The following is a 22,808-nucleotide window of genomic DNA, read 5'->3' on the forward strand; positions in this document are numbered from 1 at the left end:
AGCAGGGATATGGTTGCTGGTTTCACAAGGTCAGTAAATCCTTGAATTCCCAGAGCTGGCTGGCAGGCACATAAAAGTTAGTTTGCCGTGGTTCTTCAACTGGGTGCTCTCCTAAGCTCTGAAGCATTACCCCAGTGTGGAGGAGCTAGAAAAGTCAACAGGCAGTTCCTCTCAGCCTCAGCAGGGCAGCAGGACAAATTTAAGTCAGCTGTGAGCCCAAAAGAAGCCAGTTGCACTGTTGTATACAGTTAAATATGGTGGCAGCAGCTTTTTTTCACTGTGTCCCATCTGTTCTCTGGCACCATCCATGTACCAACCCATTCCCCATGCCTTTGAACCACAGACCATCATAACAAGAGAAGGAGCTGGGAAGCTAAAGGCATGCTGTGGTAAAAACCATTTGCTCCTGGGACACAAAGTACTCAAGCCTCTTCATCACAGCATAGAAGATACCACAGTACTGAGGGCATATCCTGAGAGACAACCGCAGGAGAAAAAAGGAAGATGTGTTCGTACTCAAGGAGCACCTTAATCTTTGCAGGGTCACAAGGGGGAAAAGCCAACCCGGGAGCTCGTATGGAGGTGCAGCCATGTGCGGGCGAACTGAGCAGCGAACGGGAATTGCTGAATTTCTTCATCCCTCCAGAGGATGTCAGCGTAGAGCCACCAAAAAAGGCGATCTTTGTGACCCAAATCCGGCGGCAGTGAGGAAATTAGAATGTGCAGCTGCTCTGTGGACATAGCCCCGAAGCTCCCCGCCTGCTTTCCCAGAAGTAACCAACTTTCCCTGGCCAGTGTGCAACTGGTGGAATGACGGGAGGAACGGCGAAAGCCCCCGCGATTTGGGAGCTACGCAACAGGTTATCCTGGGGAACAAACGGGATGTGTGCTCTGTGTGACTGGGCTGAGCAAAAGCATGGGGCGTTCTCACCCTTTACTGTCGTGCTTCAACCTCCTGCGGTGTCCCCGAGCGCGGATGAGCAAGTGGAGGATGCATTCACACACAAGAAAGATGAGCAAACAAAACCATGGAGATTGTGTTCACAAACAGCAGGAACAGACTGCAGTCTGCAGTCATTGAGCAAGTGCCCCCTGGAGAGAGCTGGTGGGAGATCTATGTGCTTGTGCACCTATTACTGTTGTTTGTGTCACCAAAAGTTAGTCTTTGATTTGATACATATTAATCCCAGCAGAAAACCACAGCCAAAAGAAAGAACTGCTTTCTGTCCATGGCACATTTCTGTAATAGTTTCTATCCCTAATAATCTTAATTTTGAGAGTCTAAAGTCACACTGGATTTTCTATGGAGCTAATTCTAGCCCCTACTGCCTTTGGTCCTTCATGTGGAGCCTAGGGCCAAATGTGCCACAAACCTCAATCTAAGAGGAGGGGAGAGGATCCCGGATGGAAATGCTGTGCCAGTGATGCCAAGCACTTAAAAAGTCTCTAGGCTACTCTGCAACCTTAGAAACTGCCACAACTTAAAGAGTGCTGCTGCAACCCAGATCACACACCTTTCCCCTGTCTGAAATGTCCACATGGACAACAACCTGGTGGTTGCTTGCCAAAGGGTCTTGTGATCATTCAAGAAAAATTAGCTACTTGAGAGAAATTCTGCAGATATTGATAGCATCCAGGAAGGCAGACTCTACCAAACATACTGGGTTTAAATATGAGCACAAAATTATAGAGCCTCTGGGCTTTACTGTATCCAGTCCCTTAGCCAATGTTTCTCTTTGAGCATGCACCACATCAGTTTTCCCATTAAAGCATATTGACTGGAAGCAAGTCATCATCCCTTCCCAAGTATGATTTAATAAGTCCAAATCCAGGACCTGACCCAGGCTACATCTACTGCTAAAGCATCGCTTGCCAGCCAACCATGCAAGCTGCGTCTTAATCTCTCTTCTTTCCTGCTATTTGTTTTGTGGGGTTGGTGGTTTTTTGCTTGTTTTTACAGGGATAGATTAAATTTCCTGCCAACCCACTTTCTCATTCAAACATGTTACAGAGAAGTGGGAGGAAGGAGGAAATCAGGAACAAACAATAAGCAGAAAATGGCATTAGAAGGCTTAGTGAGGAGTCTGATCCTTAGCCATGCGCACTGCCCCATTCCTGCACATCAACAGTGCTCTCTACTACAGGGAAAGGAAAAGTGCTTTTTTAGCTGTCATTGTCCATGGAAACACATCAAAGAAAATATGCCAGAGCTCTAGAGTCAGGAAGTCCCAAGACTACCAAGTTTCTCCTCCCTAAAAAACAGCATTCACATGTCCAAAGCTCTTGCCACATATTATCTCCCACTCCAGCTCCATGGCTGTGTAGGTGACCTAAGAAAACCTTTCTCTGTGCTGTCCAGTAGCCAACAAGAACTCCGAGCTAGTGCCAAGGAAGGCTCAGGAAATGCCTTGCATGTGCCTTCTCTTGCTTAGGAGGTCACAGACCTGGTAATCCTCAGTAACATCCTCATGCTCAGAGGCAGACACGGAGGAAAGCAATGTGAAGAAAAAGAACCACAGCCTTTCACTCTCCCTGCTTTCAAGGCTTGCTTTTTCTCTGATGTCCATCTACTCCTCAGCCAAGAAGAGGCATGGCTCAGTGAGCTCAGTGATGCTGCATTCCCTCTCTCAACATCCATATTCCTGATCCTCACCAGCACCTCTTGCCTTTCTCATGGCAAGAGCAGACCTGTAACAAGGGCACAGTGGGTGAGCACTGCTTTGCTGGCATCAGGAAAACAAGCTGTATGCAGGATAGCCAGCAGCACTTAGAAAAAGCACAGAAAGAAAGGCAACTCAGTCATTGAGAAACCTGACAACAGCTCATTCCAGGCCTCTGTTAAACAGAGGCCATGACTTAACATGAGTGCTTGGGTTTGCTCAGAAGTGAACTTGTGAAAGGCATATACTGTCTCAGTTTTCCACGTGCTAGAAATGTTCAAGACCACCATAAGAGAATCTTCACGTGATTCACCTGGTGGTGGCAGACATGCACAGACTCATCCACCTGCTCACAAACCAGTGGTACCATAGCTGGGAAGATCCAGGTTAGAGTGCAGACACAGAGAGACACTTGCATGCCTGAAGTGAATGAGGCTGAGATGTCAAATGTTACTTTAAAGAAAAATCCAATAACCTACAAAAGCTTACCAATGTACTTGATGAAACCATGATTATCATCAACATTCCTCCAATATAAAAATATTTGTTTGATTTCCTCTGCCCAGTACCATCAATCACCCAGTTACCTCCTGGGTGTCATCTGAGGCTACCCTGATTTGATGTCCTCTTAATGTGGGCCTAAAACATGATGCAAGGAAGACTGATGTCCTGAGCATTCCCCATCCTCATGGGGAAACCAGGCAGTTTTGGACAGGATACCATCTGTTAGACTGGTTTCCACTGGAAACTCATCTGTGTTTCAGCAAGAGTGTGTTGAAGTGCATGCATCTGAGTAATTTTAATTTTTTTTAGTTCAGATGAATCAGCAGATATGAGTCCAAAAGCTGCATAAGTTAAAAAAAAAACTTCTGGCAGTCTGCAGACCAGTTTTCCCAAATATTTTTAACTGAGCTCTCATCTATACCAACCTCTAAAAAGATATCCACTTCTAAAGTGTGAAGCATCCTCTCATGGTTATTTCTGTCTCAGCACTCCAAAGTACAGTTAATCCTTGTTTCAGAATAAGTTCCTTTCTGATATTCTTTGGTAGAAGGTGACATAGCCATAGGTGCCAACATTTAAAGTAACATCTGTGGCATGTGGTGGTGGACAATCCCTACGGCACATATGGAACTGAAGGCTGTCAGGAAACTTGACCATTTCAATGGTGACTTTCACTTACTGCTGCAATAGCTTGAATCTCTGTTCGATTTTTAGTGATAAATTAAAACTCTGAAGCACTATCAAGTTATCTAACTGGGATTATATTTTTTTAATTATTTGTATTGCAGCAATGCCTCGCTAGGCACAATTCACAGGTTAAAACTCCAGCATTCCAGGTGCTGCACAAACCTAGCAAACCATCCTGCATCCGAGGAAATTCTGCTCTGGATCAACAAGACATGTAGAAGGATGATGTAAGGAGCAAACCAGTGGCAAGGGATGGATAGTATAGCAGAATACTGACAGGGCTATCATGGGAATAAAATGTAAAGATGCTATTAATGTCACATCAAGATTGCACAATCAAAAGGTGATAAATGGAAACATTAAGATTCCTATGTAAACTTCCTGAAAATGGCAATGCAGCTGTCTTATTTACAGTAAGGTCTATAGCTGAAAACACATTTACAAGAGCATTTGGAAGTAGGTTTTGAAAAATACCCAGGAATGAGGACATAATGCATGTGCAGCAGGGCTGAGTTAACACTGCTGTTGGATTGGCGGGTTTCTAGCTTTAATAATCACTCTCAGAATATCTGTGGGATTTTAGAGAAGAAAAAGGGAAAACAAAACATGGAGAGAAAAATGCAAAATCCCTCACAAAACATCAGGTTGCCCTAACTAATAATAAACTTCTGTTAACAGCTGTTGATACAGACTAAGAGGTCTATGCTTTGCAGTCCCCTTATGCCCTGAGAGTGAGCGCTCAAACATTGAAACTTCACATGCTCTGTCTATGGGGATCAGCACTCTGTTAAATTCCTAAAAGTTTCCCCCATCAAACTTATTCAAATGCCCAAGAAAGTCAGTGACTGTCTTAGATTTTAAATCTGGGATAAACATACCATGTTTCTGCTTGGAAAATCAATACATGAGCAAAATTTGGCAATTATAAAAATAATTTCCTCACATCACTCAAAGCAGCATGGGGTCTCCCCTGCCAAAAGACAGAAAATAAAACTAACCTTTGTCTAGAGAAGTAGCAACCTTGCAAGCCTGGGAAATTGTACATTCAAGGGTAATGTGTCAGACTATTATGAATGAGAAAAACAAGGCTCTAGTACCAGAGCTCACTACCAAATAGGTTGGCCTAATAACATTCAGCTCTCAGTTGCATGGTCACTGCCTACTGTCAGTCACATCAAGGATAAGTATTAATGGGCAAAGTCATTGTAGTTACAGAATTAGGTAGGAGGAAGAAAAAAGCAGCAGCAGGCAGGCAGAAGTCATTTTTTTATATGAATAAAATTTTATTGAATTTTATACAATTAGAAAGAACAAAGAAAGAGGAGCAAACAGTCTTATGGAGGGTAGGAACCAGAAGAGCTTTCCCAATAGAGGAGGGCGCCTGCTGAGGGCAGCGTTCCTGTAAATATCACACAGGGGTTGTTACAAAAGCAGAGAGAATGTGTCTAGGCTTTTCTTTGATTGTTTTGGGTTTTTTTTCTTCTCACATTAGGGTTTCTAAAGCCACTCTTCTTCCCCCATCAATCCTACCACCCAGCAGCAAAGTGAGCAAAAGGGCAGGAAACAGGACTGCCCCAGTGAAATGTGTGCACACACAGAGTAACCGCCTGCTTCCACCACCAGGGGGGTTTGCACACATTCTGGATGCAGTGATGTAGAGAGAGAAAGAAGGGAAGTTGGATTTTTTTTATCTCCTTTTTCTTTCATTTTTCTTTCTTTTTTTTTTTTTTTTTTTTTTTTAATTTTAAGAAAAGAAGACACAAAATCTCAGCCAAGCTTCAAACCTATGCTGCTTGGGAGCTCCCAGTCTCCCAAAAAGCCAGTGTGTCCACGTGGGAACCAAGCCCTCACCTCTCCCTCCTCTTCCTCAGAGTCTGTGCTTACATTTGTACTGCTTAGGTAGAAGGCCCTGCCCAAGGTTTGTGCACTGCTAGGGAAAGTAAAGCCGTGCCAGGACAAGGAAAGTGGGGATGAGGAAGAGTCTGTTGGCTTAAACAGACCCTTTTTCCAATGTGAGAACTATGGAAGTCACCTGTGACTCCCCACATTTCTTTTCCAAGAGCAGACCTGGGAGGGCTCTGGTGCTTTTTGAGGTGATCACTGCCTTTGCCTGTGCAAGGCTTGGTGTTATGCAGGAGGGCCAAAACATCTATCCAGGCATGGCCTCTTTGAACCAGTGCTCTCTAGGAGAGGAAATCCCAGCCCTCAGTCCAGCCCTCCAAATAGCATCAGGTTCCTTCAGAGGTTTCAACTCTTGGCTTTGATTAAGGCTATTTAGTTGCAATAGAAAAAAGTAGAGGTGCCAGCCACAACCACCTGCCAGGCTGCAAGGAGATGGCAGGGCCACTGGCAGATGCCACCAGTACCCAGTCCCAGGATGTTGAGGGAAGTGAGGGAGGCAGAGAGATAGTGTGTGGGCTTTCATTAAGCCTCTGCATTCTAAAGCAGGAAACAAATCCTGCTAACATGTCTGTGCACATGGGAGAGCAGGAATGAAAACTCTGATGCCTCTTTGTGAAGGCTCCAAGCTCTGCCATGCTGCCCAGCCCTGCATAGCCTGATGAATAAAATCCACCATGCAAACATCAAAATTGTGGGGTTTGAAGTCACGTGCTCTAAACCAGAACAGCCCAGGAGCAACAGATGCCTCATGAACCTGCCTGGTGCTCCGCGACACCATCTTGCTCCTCTCTGCCTCCTGAATAACCCCAGCAACACCTCAAGAAAAGGAAAAAAAGAGATCCAAGCCCTAGAGCAGCAGCAACAGCAGCAACAGCAGCAGCAGCGGTGCAGCCTTGCCCTGCACCGAGTGTCTCAGGGAAAGATGCTCAGATGGCTGCATCCTCCACAGCTATAAATAGGGCTCTGGTGGCCCTCCAACTGAGTGCAGGAGAAACACCCAGTGTGAGGATCTGCATGTGTCTCTGTGTGTGTGTGCCTGTGTGTGCTGAGGTGGGGGGAAGAACTGCCAAAAATAAAGACAAATGCTTCCCTCACCCAACCATCCCCTTGCCTGGGCTGGTGGCTGTGCCTTCATCTCGCCCCTCCAGTCTGTCCCATGCCTCCCCAAACCCAGCCCCAGTGCACAGTACTCCCTAATCCAACAGTAGAGCCAGGGCCATGGGAAGCTGGGCCTGCTCAGCCTTCCCTGCCCCAACACAGGTCATCATCCTCTTGGAAACAAAACAGCAACAACAATGGAAAAAAAATAATATACATATATATATATATATCTCCCGAAACTCCCTGAAAGACCCAAGTGGATGGAATCAGCCCCCAACAAAACCAACAGGAAATAAAAGCAGAAGTTCCCCCCAGGGTCAGGCCCGAGTGCATGTCCCAGCTGGGGCCCAGCAGCCCGGGAGCACATCCCGACCTCCCTGCTCCTCTGGCCTTGGCACATCCGTGGCGTCCATTGGCACGAGGAGCTCCAGCAGCTGGGGGGAAAGCGGCTTGGCCAGGGCTGTCCCACCAGCTGGCAGCAGCCTTGAGAGGGGAGGGCAGGTGGAGAGGTAAGTGTGTGACTCCCCCCCCCACACCGCCTCGCTGCCTTTCAGGAAGGAGTAGGGTCTCTTCACCCCACCCCAGGGGATGAGAGGCCCCTTGCTCAGCTCTCAGCCGCCAACACAGTCCTACACCAGGGAGCCAGCCCGGCTCTGGGCGGGCACCATGACGGGCACTGCCCCAATCCGCTCCAGTGTGGCCTGGCTGACTGCATAGGAACGGGTGTGCGGCAGCCGTGGCTTCCTGCTGACCGAACCATTGCTCCGGATCACCTCCTGAGGTGATGGCGCCGTGCTGGCCGTCACCACCAGTGTCTTGGGGGGAGCCGGGGATGGGTGGCCGCCATTGGCGTAGACGGGGCGGGCACTCGTGCTCCCTGAGCGGGAGAAGGGGGGGTGGTGAGCGTCGTTGCTGTTGTTGAAGCGGGTGAAGGAGTCTGTGGCATGGTTGGCTTTGGGGTCGTTCCAGTAGCGGCTGTTGTAGGTGTTGGACGAGGTGAGGGTATCGTTCTCTGATGAGGATGCATCAGCGTGGAACGTCTTTGCAGCAGAGGAGCATTTGGGTGGCAGGTCATCCTCCCTGGGAAGGAGAAGGTGTGAGGGCATATGGAGGGCAGTGGCCCACTTGTCCAGCACCCCCACCCCCAACCACCATGCTGGGGTCAACACCATCAATTCAAGGAGAAGGACAGCACCAATGTGAATCAGCATTGCTCCTTGGCCTGTTTGCTCATCCCTCTCTGCAGAACCTACCTGTGTGCTCCATGTGCCAAATTTTACACTGAGGCAAATGACCCATGCTCATGTGTCTACAGAGAAACTCGGGCAGTGCCAGACAGTGATAACTGTGACTGTAATAACTGTAACTTTCCTCTGTGACCGGAAAATATCACAATCATATCTCCAGAGCTTTTCAGCTATTGCTGTCTGGCATTATGGGTCAGAATTCCCACCACATCACTCTCCTACAGAGCTAACAACATGAAGTCCCATCCCTCTTGCTGGCCAAGGGATTAAAGGCATTATAGGCAATACTGAAAACAAAATGTATTGTTACCATTCTTAATTTTCTCCCTCCATTTTCTGAATATGTATGGACATCTTTCCCTGACACCCAGAATTAACAAAAATGAGGTTTCCCATTCCACTCCTGTCAGATGCAGCTTTTGGTCGGAGGTCCCCCACCACCAGCTTTCCCTGACCCTTACCTTATCTCATTAGGAATTTCCTCCTCTTCTTCTTCTTTGTGTTTATTTTTCCAGTAGAACAGTGCTACAGCCACCAACACAATGCAAACAACGAGTACAACGGCACCTGTGGCCACTGCTCCTGCAATCAGGCCAATACTCCGTGGGTGAGCTGTGGAGATGATTGAACAGAGCATGAAGAAGAAATCAGGGATGGGCTGTGGCCATCTGTAAGCACATGAAGCTGCCGTGGATTGGGAGGGGAGAAAGGCAATGTTCCCATTCCAGGGCATGATTATCTTCTGATAGAGAAGCATGTGGTGGCTCACAGCAAACATGGTTACACACCTTACTATCACAAGACAGAAGCAGGTGGCCAAGCCTCCCCTGGCAAAATACTTACGTGCAATGACTTGCAGGTCCAGAAGGCAAGTGCTGGTTCCAATGGCATTTGAAGCCACACATTGGTAAAGACCTGAGGACACAGTGCTGATATTTCGGAGAGTGACAGTGCCCTGGACTTGGTCTAGTCAGAGAGAAAAGAAGGATTTAAATCCCTCCCCTGCTTGAGGAAAACCATGAAAAGGCAAAGCCAGCAAATAGAGAATTTTGGTGTGAGACTATTAAGAGAGTAATAAATTAGGAAACAACCTTTAGATGGAAGCATTGTGCTTGCACAGACACACAGAGAGACAAGATTAGGTCTTAAGGAGCTTACACTAGATGTTTCTTTCTCTTCTTATAGAGGAATTTCTGCAGATGAAAGCTTGGGACTCTCAGTGTTGTGTGAGAACAGGGAAGAAAGAGACGCAAAGTTACCTATACCCAGATCTACCTGTTGAATTCAGTCTTGCTCTGCAGAACCCCTACTCTCCCATCCCTGGACTCCCCATCTTCTTCTCTGCCAATATTCCTCATTCCTGAATTATATTAAACTGAAAGCTGCCTTATTCTTAAAATACAGCAAAATAAAGGGCAAAAGTACAGCTACAGTATTTGATCAGGACACCAAGTCTAAGAAAACCTAAGGGTAGGACTTGAGGCTGGGAAACACCAGTTTGATCAGAGCCCTGCTTCTCCATACATCTGAAAAGCAGCTCTGGCAGTAATTTATTGGAGAATGTGGTATCAGTGTGACAAGCTGGCCATATTTTCCTGGGATGATTCTGCCTTTCTTTTTCCTGTTTCCATTCTATAAGCCTTTCATTTGGTTTAAAATGCAGGTGAGTTGGCAGCTGAAATTTCCAGCCACATGCCAATATCTAGAAATCACTCTCTCTCTCTTCCATTCAACCCAGTCCTTGTTTTTCAATGGGGAACATGTTTCTGGACCAAAAAAAACCACAAAAATTAAAGTGGCCTCTGGAGGGTACCCTGTCCAGCATGGGCTTTAGGAATCTTCGTTCCAATAAAGGGACCATGCAAATGATGGCAGACGCTCAATAAGCCATGCCACCTCTGGCAGCTCAGACAAGGGACAACCCAGGCTGCCACCTGGGAAATAAGAGGATAATCAACAGAATGAGCACCTTGTGTGGCAGTTGGGGGCAACTTGGGGATATTGTCCAGTTTCTCCCAGAGGTATGTTGGCCGGGGGATGCCTTCTTCCGAGCTGCAGGTCAGTGTGATATCGCTGCCCACGTCCAGGGACCCCTGGATTCTGCAAAGCGGGGCAGAAGGAGGAACTGCGAGAGAAGAGGGGAAGGTGATAGCAAATCAGGAAATGTGACCAAACAGTGGAATGCAGGCTCACTCTGAACATGTGCTGCTGGGGAAAGCAAGGACAGTGTCATGAGCTGTCAAGGGGACAAGAACAAGGCAGCAGACAAGAACTCATTATGGTTTGGGAGGCGACAATTCACACAAAGATTCCTGACCCACCAACCCATCAGGGTTACAGACTACTGCTGACTTTCACAGGACCCAGTTCTCTTAGATCCCTCCCTTGAAAAAAGGTGAATATTTCTGTCTTTGAGACAGCAAGGATGGTGAAAGTTAACAGAGCCTCAGACAAAATTTACTGTGATTGGGTTCTGCTTTCATATCCCTATAATGGCATGCACTTTGGAGTATTTAGCATCAATGGGAGCATCCAGAACTAACAGCTTTCATGGAAAGGAAGCAAAGATATAGAGTCATTCTCTCCTCCTATTGCTATGCACCAAACCCCTTACCCTCTATTCAGCCCTCCAGGATGTCCTCGTACTTTATTCCTGCTTCTTTGCAACTCCATATCACAACACCACCACAACAACTTTCTCTCCATCATATTTTAGAACTTCATTACACACTGCCTGCAAATGAAGTCTGTGTGCCCTACAAAATCCCACAGTACCCACAAGGCAGCCCATTCCTCCCCATGGGATGTCTGTGGGCTCAAAGACACACACTACTATATTGTTCATGATGCACTATCATGCACAGAGATCCCCTTGTCCCTGCCCCCCCTCCCCCCACTCATAATACCAATAAACACACCCAAGACAGTTAGTCCAATGACTCCAATATTCCTGACGCCTCGGTCGGGAAGATTGTTGACCAAACACTGGTAGGTGCCAGTATCCGATAGCTGAGTGTTGTTGATGAAGATGGAGGCACTGGTAGTTGGCATTGTCACAGCAAACCCCACTCGCCCATAGAACTGGGGTGCACCACCAAAGATCTGACCTCCTTGGTAGAGAATAACCTGGAAAAGAAAGGAAGGCTCAAACAACACTCCACAGGAACCGAGCAAGGAGGAAGAACAGCAAGCAAAACATGAGCTTCCAAAGCCAAAAGGACCAGTTACTAAAGGATCTCTGAATAACCAAACTTCAATATACATCCTAGGACAGGTTTTTTTTTTTCCCAAAACACACTCTGTAGCCCATTTTACCTCAATAAAAATGTTTGTAAAGGTAACAGACCAGAAAGATACCCAAATCTTCTGGCATAGCTGGATTGCCAATACCAGCCTCCTTCATATGATAGTCATTACCCATCTGGACAGGATCAATGTACAGAGAAAGAGGCTCTCTGCAGGTCAGTGAATACTTTGATGAAAAGCATCTGCCCAGTGGACAGTATCATTTTGAGTCTCTGTCAGTAAGGTCCTGACGTGATTTGACACTGCTTACTGAAGATCTTTGGGATGAGCTGAATGACAGGCAGTGCAACCTTTGAACCTGCACAGCCTCTGCCAGTCAGACTGTGCTCAGACCAAGTCCCTGAGGAGCAGGTATTCTTGAGTGCAGGTTCTCACACTGAATACAAAATGTGATCAGGGCAGTGTGACCCAAGATGTATTTCAGAGAAACAGTTCTTCTGTTGTCAGAGTATGTGGGCAAAAAACAGGCCAGCATATCTCGGGTTATGATTCTTGCACCCACCATTATATACTCTCATTTGCTAGTATTGCAAAAGCTACATACAGTGAAAAATAAAAGGGAAGTAAAAGATTACTATGAGTCTATGAGAATTTATGTGTTAGGGGACATTTTACATAGATTTCACAGGTTTAAAGCTGCAGCTATTCCCAGGCCCTCCAAATTCCACATCCAGTGCAACAAAACCTGGATTACATCTCCTGTGCTCTTTTGAACGCACAAATGCCAGAGGCCCAGGGCAGCAACATAGTATCACATACACTTGCCCCAGCTGCACATCCAGCCAAGGACACAATGTGCATCTGTTAACAAAACATTGAAGAAAACAGATGAATGTAATATCTAGAGGGTATGTTCAGCAGTGAAGGGACAATGAAGTTCTGGGACAGCCGTAGACTCAGCGTTGTAGAGGGCCTACATCCAGAACATGGTGGGGAACAGGAAAGCCCCAAGGAAACACATGCTCCCATAAGAAAAGGCCTACCTGTTGAGGCTGGTTTGCATTCGAAAGAGGAATGACCATCCAGATGACATTAAGGTTAGTGAGAGCAGCGTTAGTGGTGAAGGTGCAGGGCAACACTGCTGTCTGGCCTCGGGCAACCTGGATATTCCCTGAACTGACTGACACCTCCAGAGGACACACCAGACCTGGAAAGAGAAGGACACATGGTTCAAGCACTTCAGGAGAAGGACACACGGTTCAAAGCACTGCAGGTGGCTCCATACATTTGCAGGTCAACAACACAGTATCCCATTCCTATACAACTGTACCCTACTACATCAGTCTAAAAGGAATTATATTCCTTCCTCACAGATAACTCTGATCTTAGGCAGATGTTTTTTAGAGACAAATGTACATATGTGGTCCTTTTAAGTGAGGGCACTCTAGTTTCAGAGCCTCTGAGAACAGCAGTGATTTTTTTGGCAACAGGCAAAGGGCTATAAAAACAACCAAGCTGTATCTAAGAGAAAGGGATATGTTTTCAAACCCATCAATCTTAATGATACCCAACATCAGGGAATGAGAAAAAGAAATTGCAATATTTACCATGAAAAACAGTTCTCCTCCCAATTCTATGCCTCATAAAATACAGCAAGACCAGAAGTATTTTAACAATATTTTTAATTTAAAGGGTTAAAAGTTGAAATATTTTCCAGTCCAGTCATTTCTGTTTAGCTGATGAAAAATTACCATTGCTAATGGAGGATCTCATCAAATCTCAGTTATTTTCTTGAATTTCCACCATTCACTTCTTAGCATTCCACATACACTGGACAAAGACAACAGCCTCATAAGCCCCAGCCTCCCAGTACAGCAGCTCAAGGCTGCCATTTTAAGCCTGCAAGTCACACAGGGAAATACCTCTGCTCCTACCGCCAAAATCTTGTCAAATGAAACTAAGGGGTCTCCACCACCACTTTGAGTAGCACTAAAATGCTTTAAACCATTTTTCTCCACAAAAATCAAAATATTGACTACAAAAGGCTATGTCTCTATATGATAGCTCACCATTTTCTTGTTCAAAGCATGTGGGAGGGTGCTGGAAAAGAAGGCAAGGAGTTTTCAAGCTCCAAGGCAACAGCAGAATACTGCTAACATCCAGGTGCTGTCTGCAGACCACCCTATTCTCTTACTGAATCCAGGAAGGGCTGCCTGCAAAGTTCCTATTTTCTGCCAAGAGGCAGTGGTTTTCTGAAGGTGAAATGCTTCATGAGAATAGTTTTCTATCTGAACTACTAAGATATCGAACAGGCTGATATCTGAGGAAAAGGTGAGTGTCTGCTGAGATTCCTCCCAGGCTGCCTAATGTAGAAATGCAGCACCCGAGCCTGGAAGTGCTGAGCTTCAGATGCTATGAATCTAAAGATTCTACCACCTGCACAGCCTTCTATGTGTTTTGGTGTTTGAACTGACTGCTCCAGAGTTGCAGTACTCCACGACTTGGCAAATGCTCAGCCACCTCCTCCAAACTTTCATTCCTTCCTCCACATCTCCTACCTTTAAAGCCCCAGGTAGTTCAGGGAGGCTCAGAAATGATTCAGAGCACAGTCAGACAAAATTCCACTTCAACCTCTTCAAGTGAAATTCACAAGTTTCTTACTTTGTGGGAAAAAAGTAAGAGTCTGACTCTGACTTTCCTCATTGTCTTGGGTCATACTTAAAAATATGGAACATTTTGAAAACTCCTAGGGAAAGAGATAATCTCCAGTGCTAACAGCTCAGAGAATTAGGTGGCTGGATGAGAAACAGCTGGTGGAAGCTTAATCCATCAATCTCCTATGCAAGTCTGTGAGTAGCAAGCAGAAGTAAATAACTGGAAGAGCCAGTAATAAGCATCACCTTTATCACAAGGCATCTGCCTTCCAGCTGTGTCTGTGGGCAACAGGCTGGAAATGGATTTGGACTCCTCATTTTCTTATGGTTGGCCAGGCAGTGGCAGTAGCCCAAAGCCCAGAAGTGATTCATGTCAACTTTGGAGATCTCTCTTGCTGAATGCGACTCCAACAAGGAATCTTTTCTGCAGGCTGAAATTTGAAGGCTATCTTGCCATGACTACTCATCCAGTCTAGCATCATCCATGTGCTAACCAGTGTACAGGGAGTCACAATGATTTGAACATCTATTGGATTGACCTCTCTCTCCAACATGGTGCGGGAAGTTCTTCTGTTATGTTCAGTGTGAATTTAATGAGATCCTCCCCATGAGAGGAAAAGAAACTACTCATCCAATTTGGAACAGCACTATGTGTTTTTCAGCCTCATTCCTTATCGCTTCCAGTTTCCGTTCCATGAAAAACCCACACATTCAAATTCTTGTCATTCAGAAAAATAATACTTAAGTGTGAGTGTTCCAGTTTATTGGAAAAGTTAGACTTTGCAGTTTGCCTTTCAGGATTCATCAATCACTCAGTCATCAAGATGATGAGATTTTCATGTCTAATCACCCTCTTCCTACTCCTAATATTTATTATTAGTTGATTGTAAACATCCTGAAGAATAATAAAAACACTAAAATAGAACATGCATAATTTATTCACCGTTAAAATATTTTTTGCTACATTTGAGAACTTCCCAATGTACTCATGAGCAATTTTAAAAATGAAAGAAAACACATGTTCCCTTTTCCCTGCCAGTACCCCACTCTTATGCTGCAACACCCTACAGCCCACATTATCTCCTTTTCCTTTCAAGGCAACACAGCATCCCTTTTAATTTGAATGCTATGGTGCAGGGAAGCACTCAGGAGGAGCTGAGGTCTCCATTCATTTTTCTTGTCAATGGGAGCTGCTTTGAACCTGGCTGCAAGAAGAGCACCCCCACACACACCACACTGTCCTATCTCTGCCTTGTTAAACTACCAGGCAAGCCAGCTCCTCAGGCTTGCCTTTACCTCAGGCAGTCCAGGGCATGCCAACTGCTTTTTGGCCTTTTTTTGGCTCTTTTGGTGTACAAGGCAGGTGGCACTTAAAGACTCATTTTGTTAAGTTGAGTGGCACCTGCAGGGCTACAGCTGGGGAAAACACACACAGGCACTTCTGACAAGGAAGACTGAACAAGGCAAGAGGAGACACAGGCAAAGTCCTCTTCCAGCAGCCTGAACAGGGAGGTAGGGTGGTGTGTTAGCACAGCACTGGGCAGGAAGTACTATAACATGACTCCTTTCCCAGTGAGACAGCCTAAAGAGCAAAAACCAAACCCTCTTCAGAAGCTGCACCATCTCAAGACTACTAGCATGCACTTGTCCATCTACGCAAGTATCTTTGTGACTGCATTCTTCCACACTAACAGTCATGGCCCAAAACACAGATGGATGCACACAAAGTCACATACACTTAAAAACCTGTATGCCCAGGGTGACACCTACTAGGAAAACTCAACCAAATTATTTGTGTTTAAACATTTCAAAATTAAGTATTGCAAAAATGTGGGTTTGTATTAATGCAAGAGGAGGGAGGCAGAGGAGAGAGGGAAAAAAGAGATTTCAAATTTAGCATATCTATTGGGATAAGGATTTTTCAATGCAGCCTAAGGAATGAGGACTTCAATTCCCTGGAGTAGATATAAATGCAAATATAGATATATGCACACGCATACAGCCTACTAAGTGAAATTACACGTAAGAGGTCAGAAAAATCAAGCAAAGGATATTCTAAGAAGTCTCCTTCTGCAAAGTTACACAATCCAGGTATTTTCTAAGCATTCAGAAGTTTAATGACTTCAGAGAGACAAAGAATCGATCACCACCAAATCATCTCTCAGAACTGGATTACAATGGCCATTACACCCTCTCTTGTGACTGCAGTCTCCTCCTTACTTAGTAATTAAGCAGCCCTGTAAGCAGCATGCCCAGAGGATGAGCAGGGTACACCATTGTCAGCAGAAAGAGGAATGGGCCCTTCCTGTACATAGGACACTTTGATCTTAGCTTGATTCAGCAAACAGCATTCTCCTTTGATCCTGAAGCAGCAAGCTCCCATCACTAATTAGAAGGGATGCTCCATTTTTCTGTCCCCTATCAGCAAACCAGTCAGCAGAAGAATGTTTTGGCTACAGAGGCTCTTTCAGAATTTCTTCAAATTTTTAGGATCAAGTAATTATTCTGGCAACAGATCTGATTTAATTTTTGATGGCTTGCTGCTGCTGCTGCTTTTCCAAGTAGCACCTCAGCTCCCTCCCTGGTATGCATGAAAGAGTCGATGTAGGTAATTTATACATCATGACACAGGCACATAGGACACAGTCCCACAGCACAAATTGCCCTCCCTGGTGGGTGTAAGGAGGAGTCAGATGCTGCCACATTTTCTAGCTGCCCTAGAGGGGTTGCAAGCTTCACAGAGCTTTCAGAATATACCAGATAAAGTGAAGCTGAAAGACATGGGCAAATCTAAGCACTTTGACTCATTCTAAGTTGGTAGAAAAACGTTCCCAGCTCCCACTCACTGCCACACCTTTCTTCCAGAGATCACCAGCAGAATCAGCAGCTTTTGGCATTTGCTAGCAGCAGACTCCTGATACCCAAAGGTAGAGACCAGAATACAGGTTCACTCTGCAGTGCTGGCAAGCCAGGGAAGCAAATGGCATTAGGAGGAAGGAGGGAAGAAGGTGTGAAAGGGATGTAAGAAACCCTCAGCTGTGTGTATTCTGCATCTCCAGACCTCAGGGGAAAATGTGCAGGAATGTGTGTCACTGTGGGGAAAATCAGAATAAAGCTTCAAGCTAATTCAGCTTGCATCCGAAACCCAGGGAATGGCTGGAGTGGCTCCTGCCTGTCCCAGCGCAATTAGCAATCCTGTTGCCACATGCTGGGGAAGATACCTTTGGCAGTATGACATTTTGGGTCCTTTGTTAGAGAGGCAAAAATGAGGTCAAACCAAAGCTTTAAGAATAGGGTAGAAGCACAGTGTTCCATCTGGCAACCGCAGGCAATGGAGGGAGAAACTGCAGAGCAGTCTTTTTCCTGAGATGAAAGGAAAATACAAGTTGCTGTGCCTTTTGCCTGCCTCACATCTCTGAGTCTGGAACCAAAGCTAAACCCTGTGCTAAAGAAGAGAAATGTCTCCCACCTCGAATGAGCTGAGGTACACTGCCAACCCAATACACTGAGCAGCAGCAAAACCTACAACCCGGGAAAGAGTGACTCACAGCAGGAGGAGACAGGAACAGGTGCAGGCTGTACACCTGCCATAGGACCTGCCTCTGCAGCAAACACTCAAAAGCCCCTGAAGGAGCATGGCTTGCAGTTGGAAAGACAGAAAACATTGAAGTTATCCAGCATGATATGACAGCATCCAAACTGGCTGCTCAACAAGATGCTTGAATACTGGTCTTGCCCATTCTCACCAGGGACTGTGTATCCTGCTTCATTCTGAACGTGGTACACTTGCTACCTCGAAGTCTATCTAACCAAACACAGTATTTACGCAGCCTAGTGTCTGGAGGCCGCCTGCAGTAGACTCCATCCTGCTTGGGGAACCAACATCACCAAGCACTGCAATAGAGAACAGATCTGAATTTATGCCCAGCTAGACTATTTCCAGTTCACTAAGGAAATTCTACCATGGAAAAACTTCCAGGCTCCAAAGTCATTCTGCAGGGCAGGCATTTGGGACAGATTCACACCGTCATAGTAGACTGCATCCTGGGTCCAAGGTGCCCTAGCACAAATTTTCCTGGGAAGGATGCTTGGTAGAAACCTCCTTGGAACAATAACAGTGGGAGTAATGGACTGAGGAAGGAAGGGCTCCAGCAAACAATAGCCCCCCTGCCAGCTCACAGGAAGAGGGCAAAGTTTGCTCCAGACATTCATAGGGGGATTGCTTCCGTGCCCCAGTTTGAGGACACATGTTATACAAGTGGCTGACAGGTCTAGCAATGGGATAGTAACCTGTGGAGGACAATGGAACAGTGTATAAGGCAAAATAATTTCCAACACTTCCCTTCCTATCTGGCTCTACCGGACAGACTGGAACAAACAGCAGGAAAACCATCCCATCTAGCATGGTTTAGAGCAAGGTCTCTGTAAACAGGCATTAAAACTATACTGATGTTAGTCTTTCCTCTGAGGTGTTTCTAGTGTTAGTATTCCTGTTGAATGCAGGTCAATAGGCACCTTTATCCCTGGAGAAACCATCCGACACAGCTGATGGTATCAAGTCATCCCCCCAGCATAGAGTCTCCAAAGTGAAAAGATCCATTTTACTCTAGTAAGAGTAATCTCAGGATTGCTGCCCAACCTGTAGGATACGCAGGCTAGCAGACACTAATCCAGGGAGAAAACACAGTATCGGGGTCTTAAAGTTGAGCTCTGCAGTTTTTCTTGCCAAGAACTGGACTAGCTGTTCAGTTCCTCTGAAACTGTGCTCATCACACTGACCCTTCTTGCTTACCATTTATAACCTCATCTGAACTAGACAGAAAACTAATAGGGCAGAATTCCTGCTGACCCACTCCACTCTGGCCTCAGCTGCTGACCGGTGAGCAGCAGTCACTACCACCCCTGCCATCTTCTCTTTTGGAAATAAGTCATTCTCTGCAGGCCATCTGGGAGGAAGATTTCAAACAACTGTCTGATTGGGATGACATAGAGCATATCTCCCTGTGCTGATCTCCCCAATCTGCAGCTCTAGATACGATGAAGAATGGACTCTATGACCAAAAAAATGGCAGAAAAGCTTTCAGCTGCACATACTTCCAGAATGGTGTCAGTTCCCTTCTATGTCCTTGTCAGAGGAGCTGGATTAGCTCTTGCAGGGGTAGGAAAGTACCTACAATCCACATACTGAGGAATTTGATTCCTTCCCTGTTTCTGGCACAGACTCCCTGGATCCTGCTGAGCAAGCCAGACAGCTTCAGGTATCTTCAGAGGGTCCCCATTAGTGTGAGATCCTCATGTGCTCCAGTTTAGACCTCAAGAGTTTGATTTGCTGAACTGCTGAGTATCAAACCTGCTAGGGAAATAGAGAGGGGCTGTGCTCTCCAGGTAGCAGAGTTCACATGATGTTAATCTCCCTGAGCACCTGAACAGTGCTTTTCCAATAGATCTTAATGCTTCTGTTTAATTAGTCACTGACTTGAAATGCAGAAGAGGTTTTTGAACAGTGAGAAGAACATAGTGTTAGAGCAGCTTGTTGGCATGTGCTAAGTGGGAACAAGAACCCAAATCTGGTTTAGAGATGCAGCTTCATGGAGCTGATGACCCAAATGGTCCTACCAAGTTCTGGACTCCTGCTGTGATCCCAGTACAGGCTTCTCTTATGTGCTTCTATCAAGCCTTGCTGAAGCTGCCAGGAGAGTTGCCACCTTTGCAGCTCCAGCAAGCTGGGATGGATGCCTTGCATCTGTCTCTGCTGCCTTGAATGCAATATGTGTGCAAGTTAGAGGCAGAAAAACAACTGCATTGTATTATAGCAAGATTATAAAAATACAAAGGGACATTGATAGGAACAAAAATAGCATCTACAATGACATTAGCTAGGATGAAACTAATCAATGGCTGTGCTCTGGGCATGCATTAATCCCCTTTCCATGGTATAGTGTTGCACTATTAAGTACATTATGGGAAGTTTAACACTTCCCTCCGATGCATGCAGCACTGGCTGGAAACAGAAACTGCTGCGATCTGAGCTGGCAGTCCTTGAATTCACAGCATTTGTAGAGGACTCAAGAAGCAGCTGCACTTCAGAGGTTGGGTTTTTTTTTTTCCTGTAGCAGATGAGCAAGGCCAGAGGGGATTCAGGAGGGAACAGGAACTGAAGAGCTCACTCATTTCTCCCCTAAATTGAGAGTGGAGAGGTGGGTAAGGCTAATTCAGCCCACTCTGTAGGACCATTTGGTGTCAATTTTGTCCATCCCTGCCTGTGCTTAGAATCAGAGTCATCAATGATTCATACCCTGGGACTCAGGTGGGCAAATCAGGAGCAGGCGGTTTGTCTACAGAAGAGAGCTGAAGGCCAGACAAGGCAGAATACCCAAGGTACAAACAGAGTGGTGTGTCCTTGGAACAGGACGCCAGTCATTTCCCTCTCCTCAGGTCCTTCAGAGATTCCTGAAATGCTGTTTTCCAAATAGCAAGCACAGGCAAGGAGCAAAGCAAAAGTTTAACTGGGCACATAAAGTTATTTCCCTATTCTTTGTCTTTTACAAAACTAAGACTGGAAAACACAGTTCCTTTTCCTTCACCCCCCTACTCCTCTGATAGATCAGCTCTGGGGAATCCTGCTGCAGTAACTTAAGATGTTGTCATCTTCTGCTGTTTGCCTTGTTGCTCAACACAAGGTTACTGCCCCAAAGCCAGGCAAAGCTGAAAAGAAGCAGTGCCTCTACCTCACAGCTAGGCATTAACATAACCTACTGAGGAAGATATGGGGACATTCTATCTTCCTTTTCTGTGAGAGGGGAAAGCTGCATTGCAGACACTGTCCTGTTCTGCTCACTGCTACAGCAGGGGAATCATCCTACAGTAATGGATGTCCAGGAATGGGAACATTTTAAATTACCACAGCCAGTTACTTTAGCTTAAGTGACTTGGGGATGAAAGCTTATCAAACATTCCTACAAGTACATTTGAGGTAAGAAGCTCAGCTTGAGTTTGCAAAAAAACTGCAGCAACAGCTCTGAGCTTCAGACTTACCCATTCATCTAGCTGGGATGACAACATAAACCTCCCACATCCCTCCTCTTAATTATCTTACTGCTTGTCACAGCACACCAAAAATGAAAATTCACCTCTTACACAAAGATTGGTATCTATGTTTCCTGAAAGAGGGAAAATGCACGGAGCTGATATAGAGCAGTGAAGGTATGCATTGGCCTTATTTTCCTGAAGCAGGTTGCAAAACCTCACTGAAGCCAGCTCTTAACATTTGGGAAGCTCCACCATGGCCAGCCCTTGTCTCTGAAAGCATCCTCAAGCATCCCTGTGGGTATCTGTGACCACACCTGAGCCCACACAAGAAAAGTACAGGTTGAAGCTGCATGGGATGAATTGAGAGCTGCATGTAGCATGCTTACCCCAGAGTGGGCATCTAATTAGAGCTCTTGCCAGGATCTAAAAGCAGAAATAGGCTTGAGTTCCCACCCTCCTTGATCCCATTTCTTTGCTAGCATTCTCTCAGCCCAGCCCAGTCAGCAGAGATGTGGCATGCTGCGGATCAGTGCCAAGTGCAGGCAACAGCACATGACACTGCTGACACAGCAACTTCGTCTCCTTGCAGAGAAGTTATCCACTGGTGCCTCTACAAGAGAAATGTACCTGCTCCCAAGACTGGGGAACAGAGAGTCAGGATTAGGAAGCTGAAATTAAAACAGGTTGGCAAAGCTTTACTAAGACACTCACTTCTATTTTCTGTTTGCCAAGACATAAAAAATACATTAACAGCCCAGCAGTTTTGTAAATGATTCATGGTCAAAAGAATAAATTTCTTCCTTCTCTCCTGGCTAAAAAAAAAAAATACAAAAAAGATTGCAACAGTAATAAACTGCTTAATAAGGGAAAACAACTCAAGGTTTAAATATATTCAATGGTATATTGAGTGGGAAGGACAGAGCCCAGAAGGAGTAAGATTAAAGTCCAGTGAAGGGAGTTGGCACAGGGGAAGGCAGGATGAAAGGGTGGGCAGGCTGGAATATACAACTTTTGTGGTGGGAAAAGGCAGCAGCATGGAGTGCAGCTGTCAGACAACCATCATTAGGTCAAACTCCAGTGCAAACATCCCAACTATGGTTCATCCAACTGCTTTTACCCAAAGCATCAAGAATTATGTCCACCCTCCTCCAAAAGGAGGAAGAGCGAGGGTGACGAACAAAAAAGGCGCAGGACTTGCCCTGTTAAACACAGGCTGGGTGAAGATCCAGGGACGTGCTGGATGTTGCATCTTGTCTCCCTCCCTGCAGACACCACTGACATCATTTGGGAGTCCTCAAGAAAGTTCCCTGCAAAGGTGGGTTAAGCTGGGCCAGACATAATTCAGGTTGGAGAGGGGATGAGGATAGCTTTGGGAAGGAGAGCTTTAGGGAGAGGACTGTGGAGTTGCAGTAGCAGAATGAGAGATGGCTTTGGGGTTTAGGAAGTTCAGGGGACTGTGGGCAGTGGGGTTTGGGGATTGGAAATAACTTCCAAGAAATGTCTTCGCTTCTCCAAGCCAAATGCAGGGGAGCTCCTTCAAATGCTTCTTGGGCCACCTCACCTGTCTTCCCCTGTTACTGGGATATTCCAGCGCCATCATCACTCCATGGTTGCTTATTTTGGCCTGTGGGGGATTATGGTGGCATCACCCCTTAAAAAAGGGGTGCCTAAGACACAACAAAATAAAATGAAATATTTTTTAAAATTTGAATAATACAATTTAAGATATTTAAATATATTAATATAAAAGCAACCCCCAAGGAATCAGCCTCCCAAGC

General features: G+C 45.8%; 1 protein-coding gene across 2 annotated transcripts in view; it reads right to left on the reverse strand.

The window, feature by feature from the left end:
* Positions 1 to 5,110: 5,110 nt before the first annotated feature.
* Positions 5,111 to 22,808, reverse strand: part of IGSF11 (immunoglobulin superfamily member 11) — a 105,744-nt gene continuing 88,046 nt past the window's right edge. The window contains exons 1-7 of one of the 2 annotated variants that reach the window (XM_053935968.1): positions 22,592 to 22,647; positions 12,391 to 12,554; positions 11,020 to 11,227; positions 10,071 to 10,226; positions 8,945 to 9,067; positions 8,563 to 8,713; positions 5,111 to 7,934 (exon numbers count right to left, since the gene is read on the reverse strand). In XM_053935968.1, coding sequence (XP_053791943.1) covers positions 7,484 to 7,934; positions 8,563 to 8,713; positions 8,945 to 9,067; positions 10,071 to 10,226; positions 11,020 to 11,227; positions 12,391 to 12,429 — 1,128 coding nt within the window. In that variant the 5' untranslated portion in view covers positions 12,430 to 12,554; positions 22,592 to 22,647 and the 3' untranslated portion in view covers positions 5,111 to 7,483. Of the gene's footprint in view, positions 7,935 to 8,562; positions 8,714 to 8,944; positions 9,068 to 10,070; positions 10,227 to 11,019; positions 11,228 to 12,390; positions 12,555 to 22,591; positions 22,648 to 22,808 lie in introns of those variants that run through there. The other variant, XM_053935967.1, reaches the window with a different exon arrangement.

This window comes from Vidua chalybeata, chromosome 2 (genome assembly GCF_026979565.1).
Source record: "Vidua chalybeata isolate OUT-0048 chromosome 2, bVidCha1 merged haplotype, whole genome shotgun sequence".
Lineage (NCBI taxonomy): Eukaryota > Metazoa > Chordata > Aves > Passeriformes > Viduidae > Vidua > Vidua chalybeata.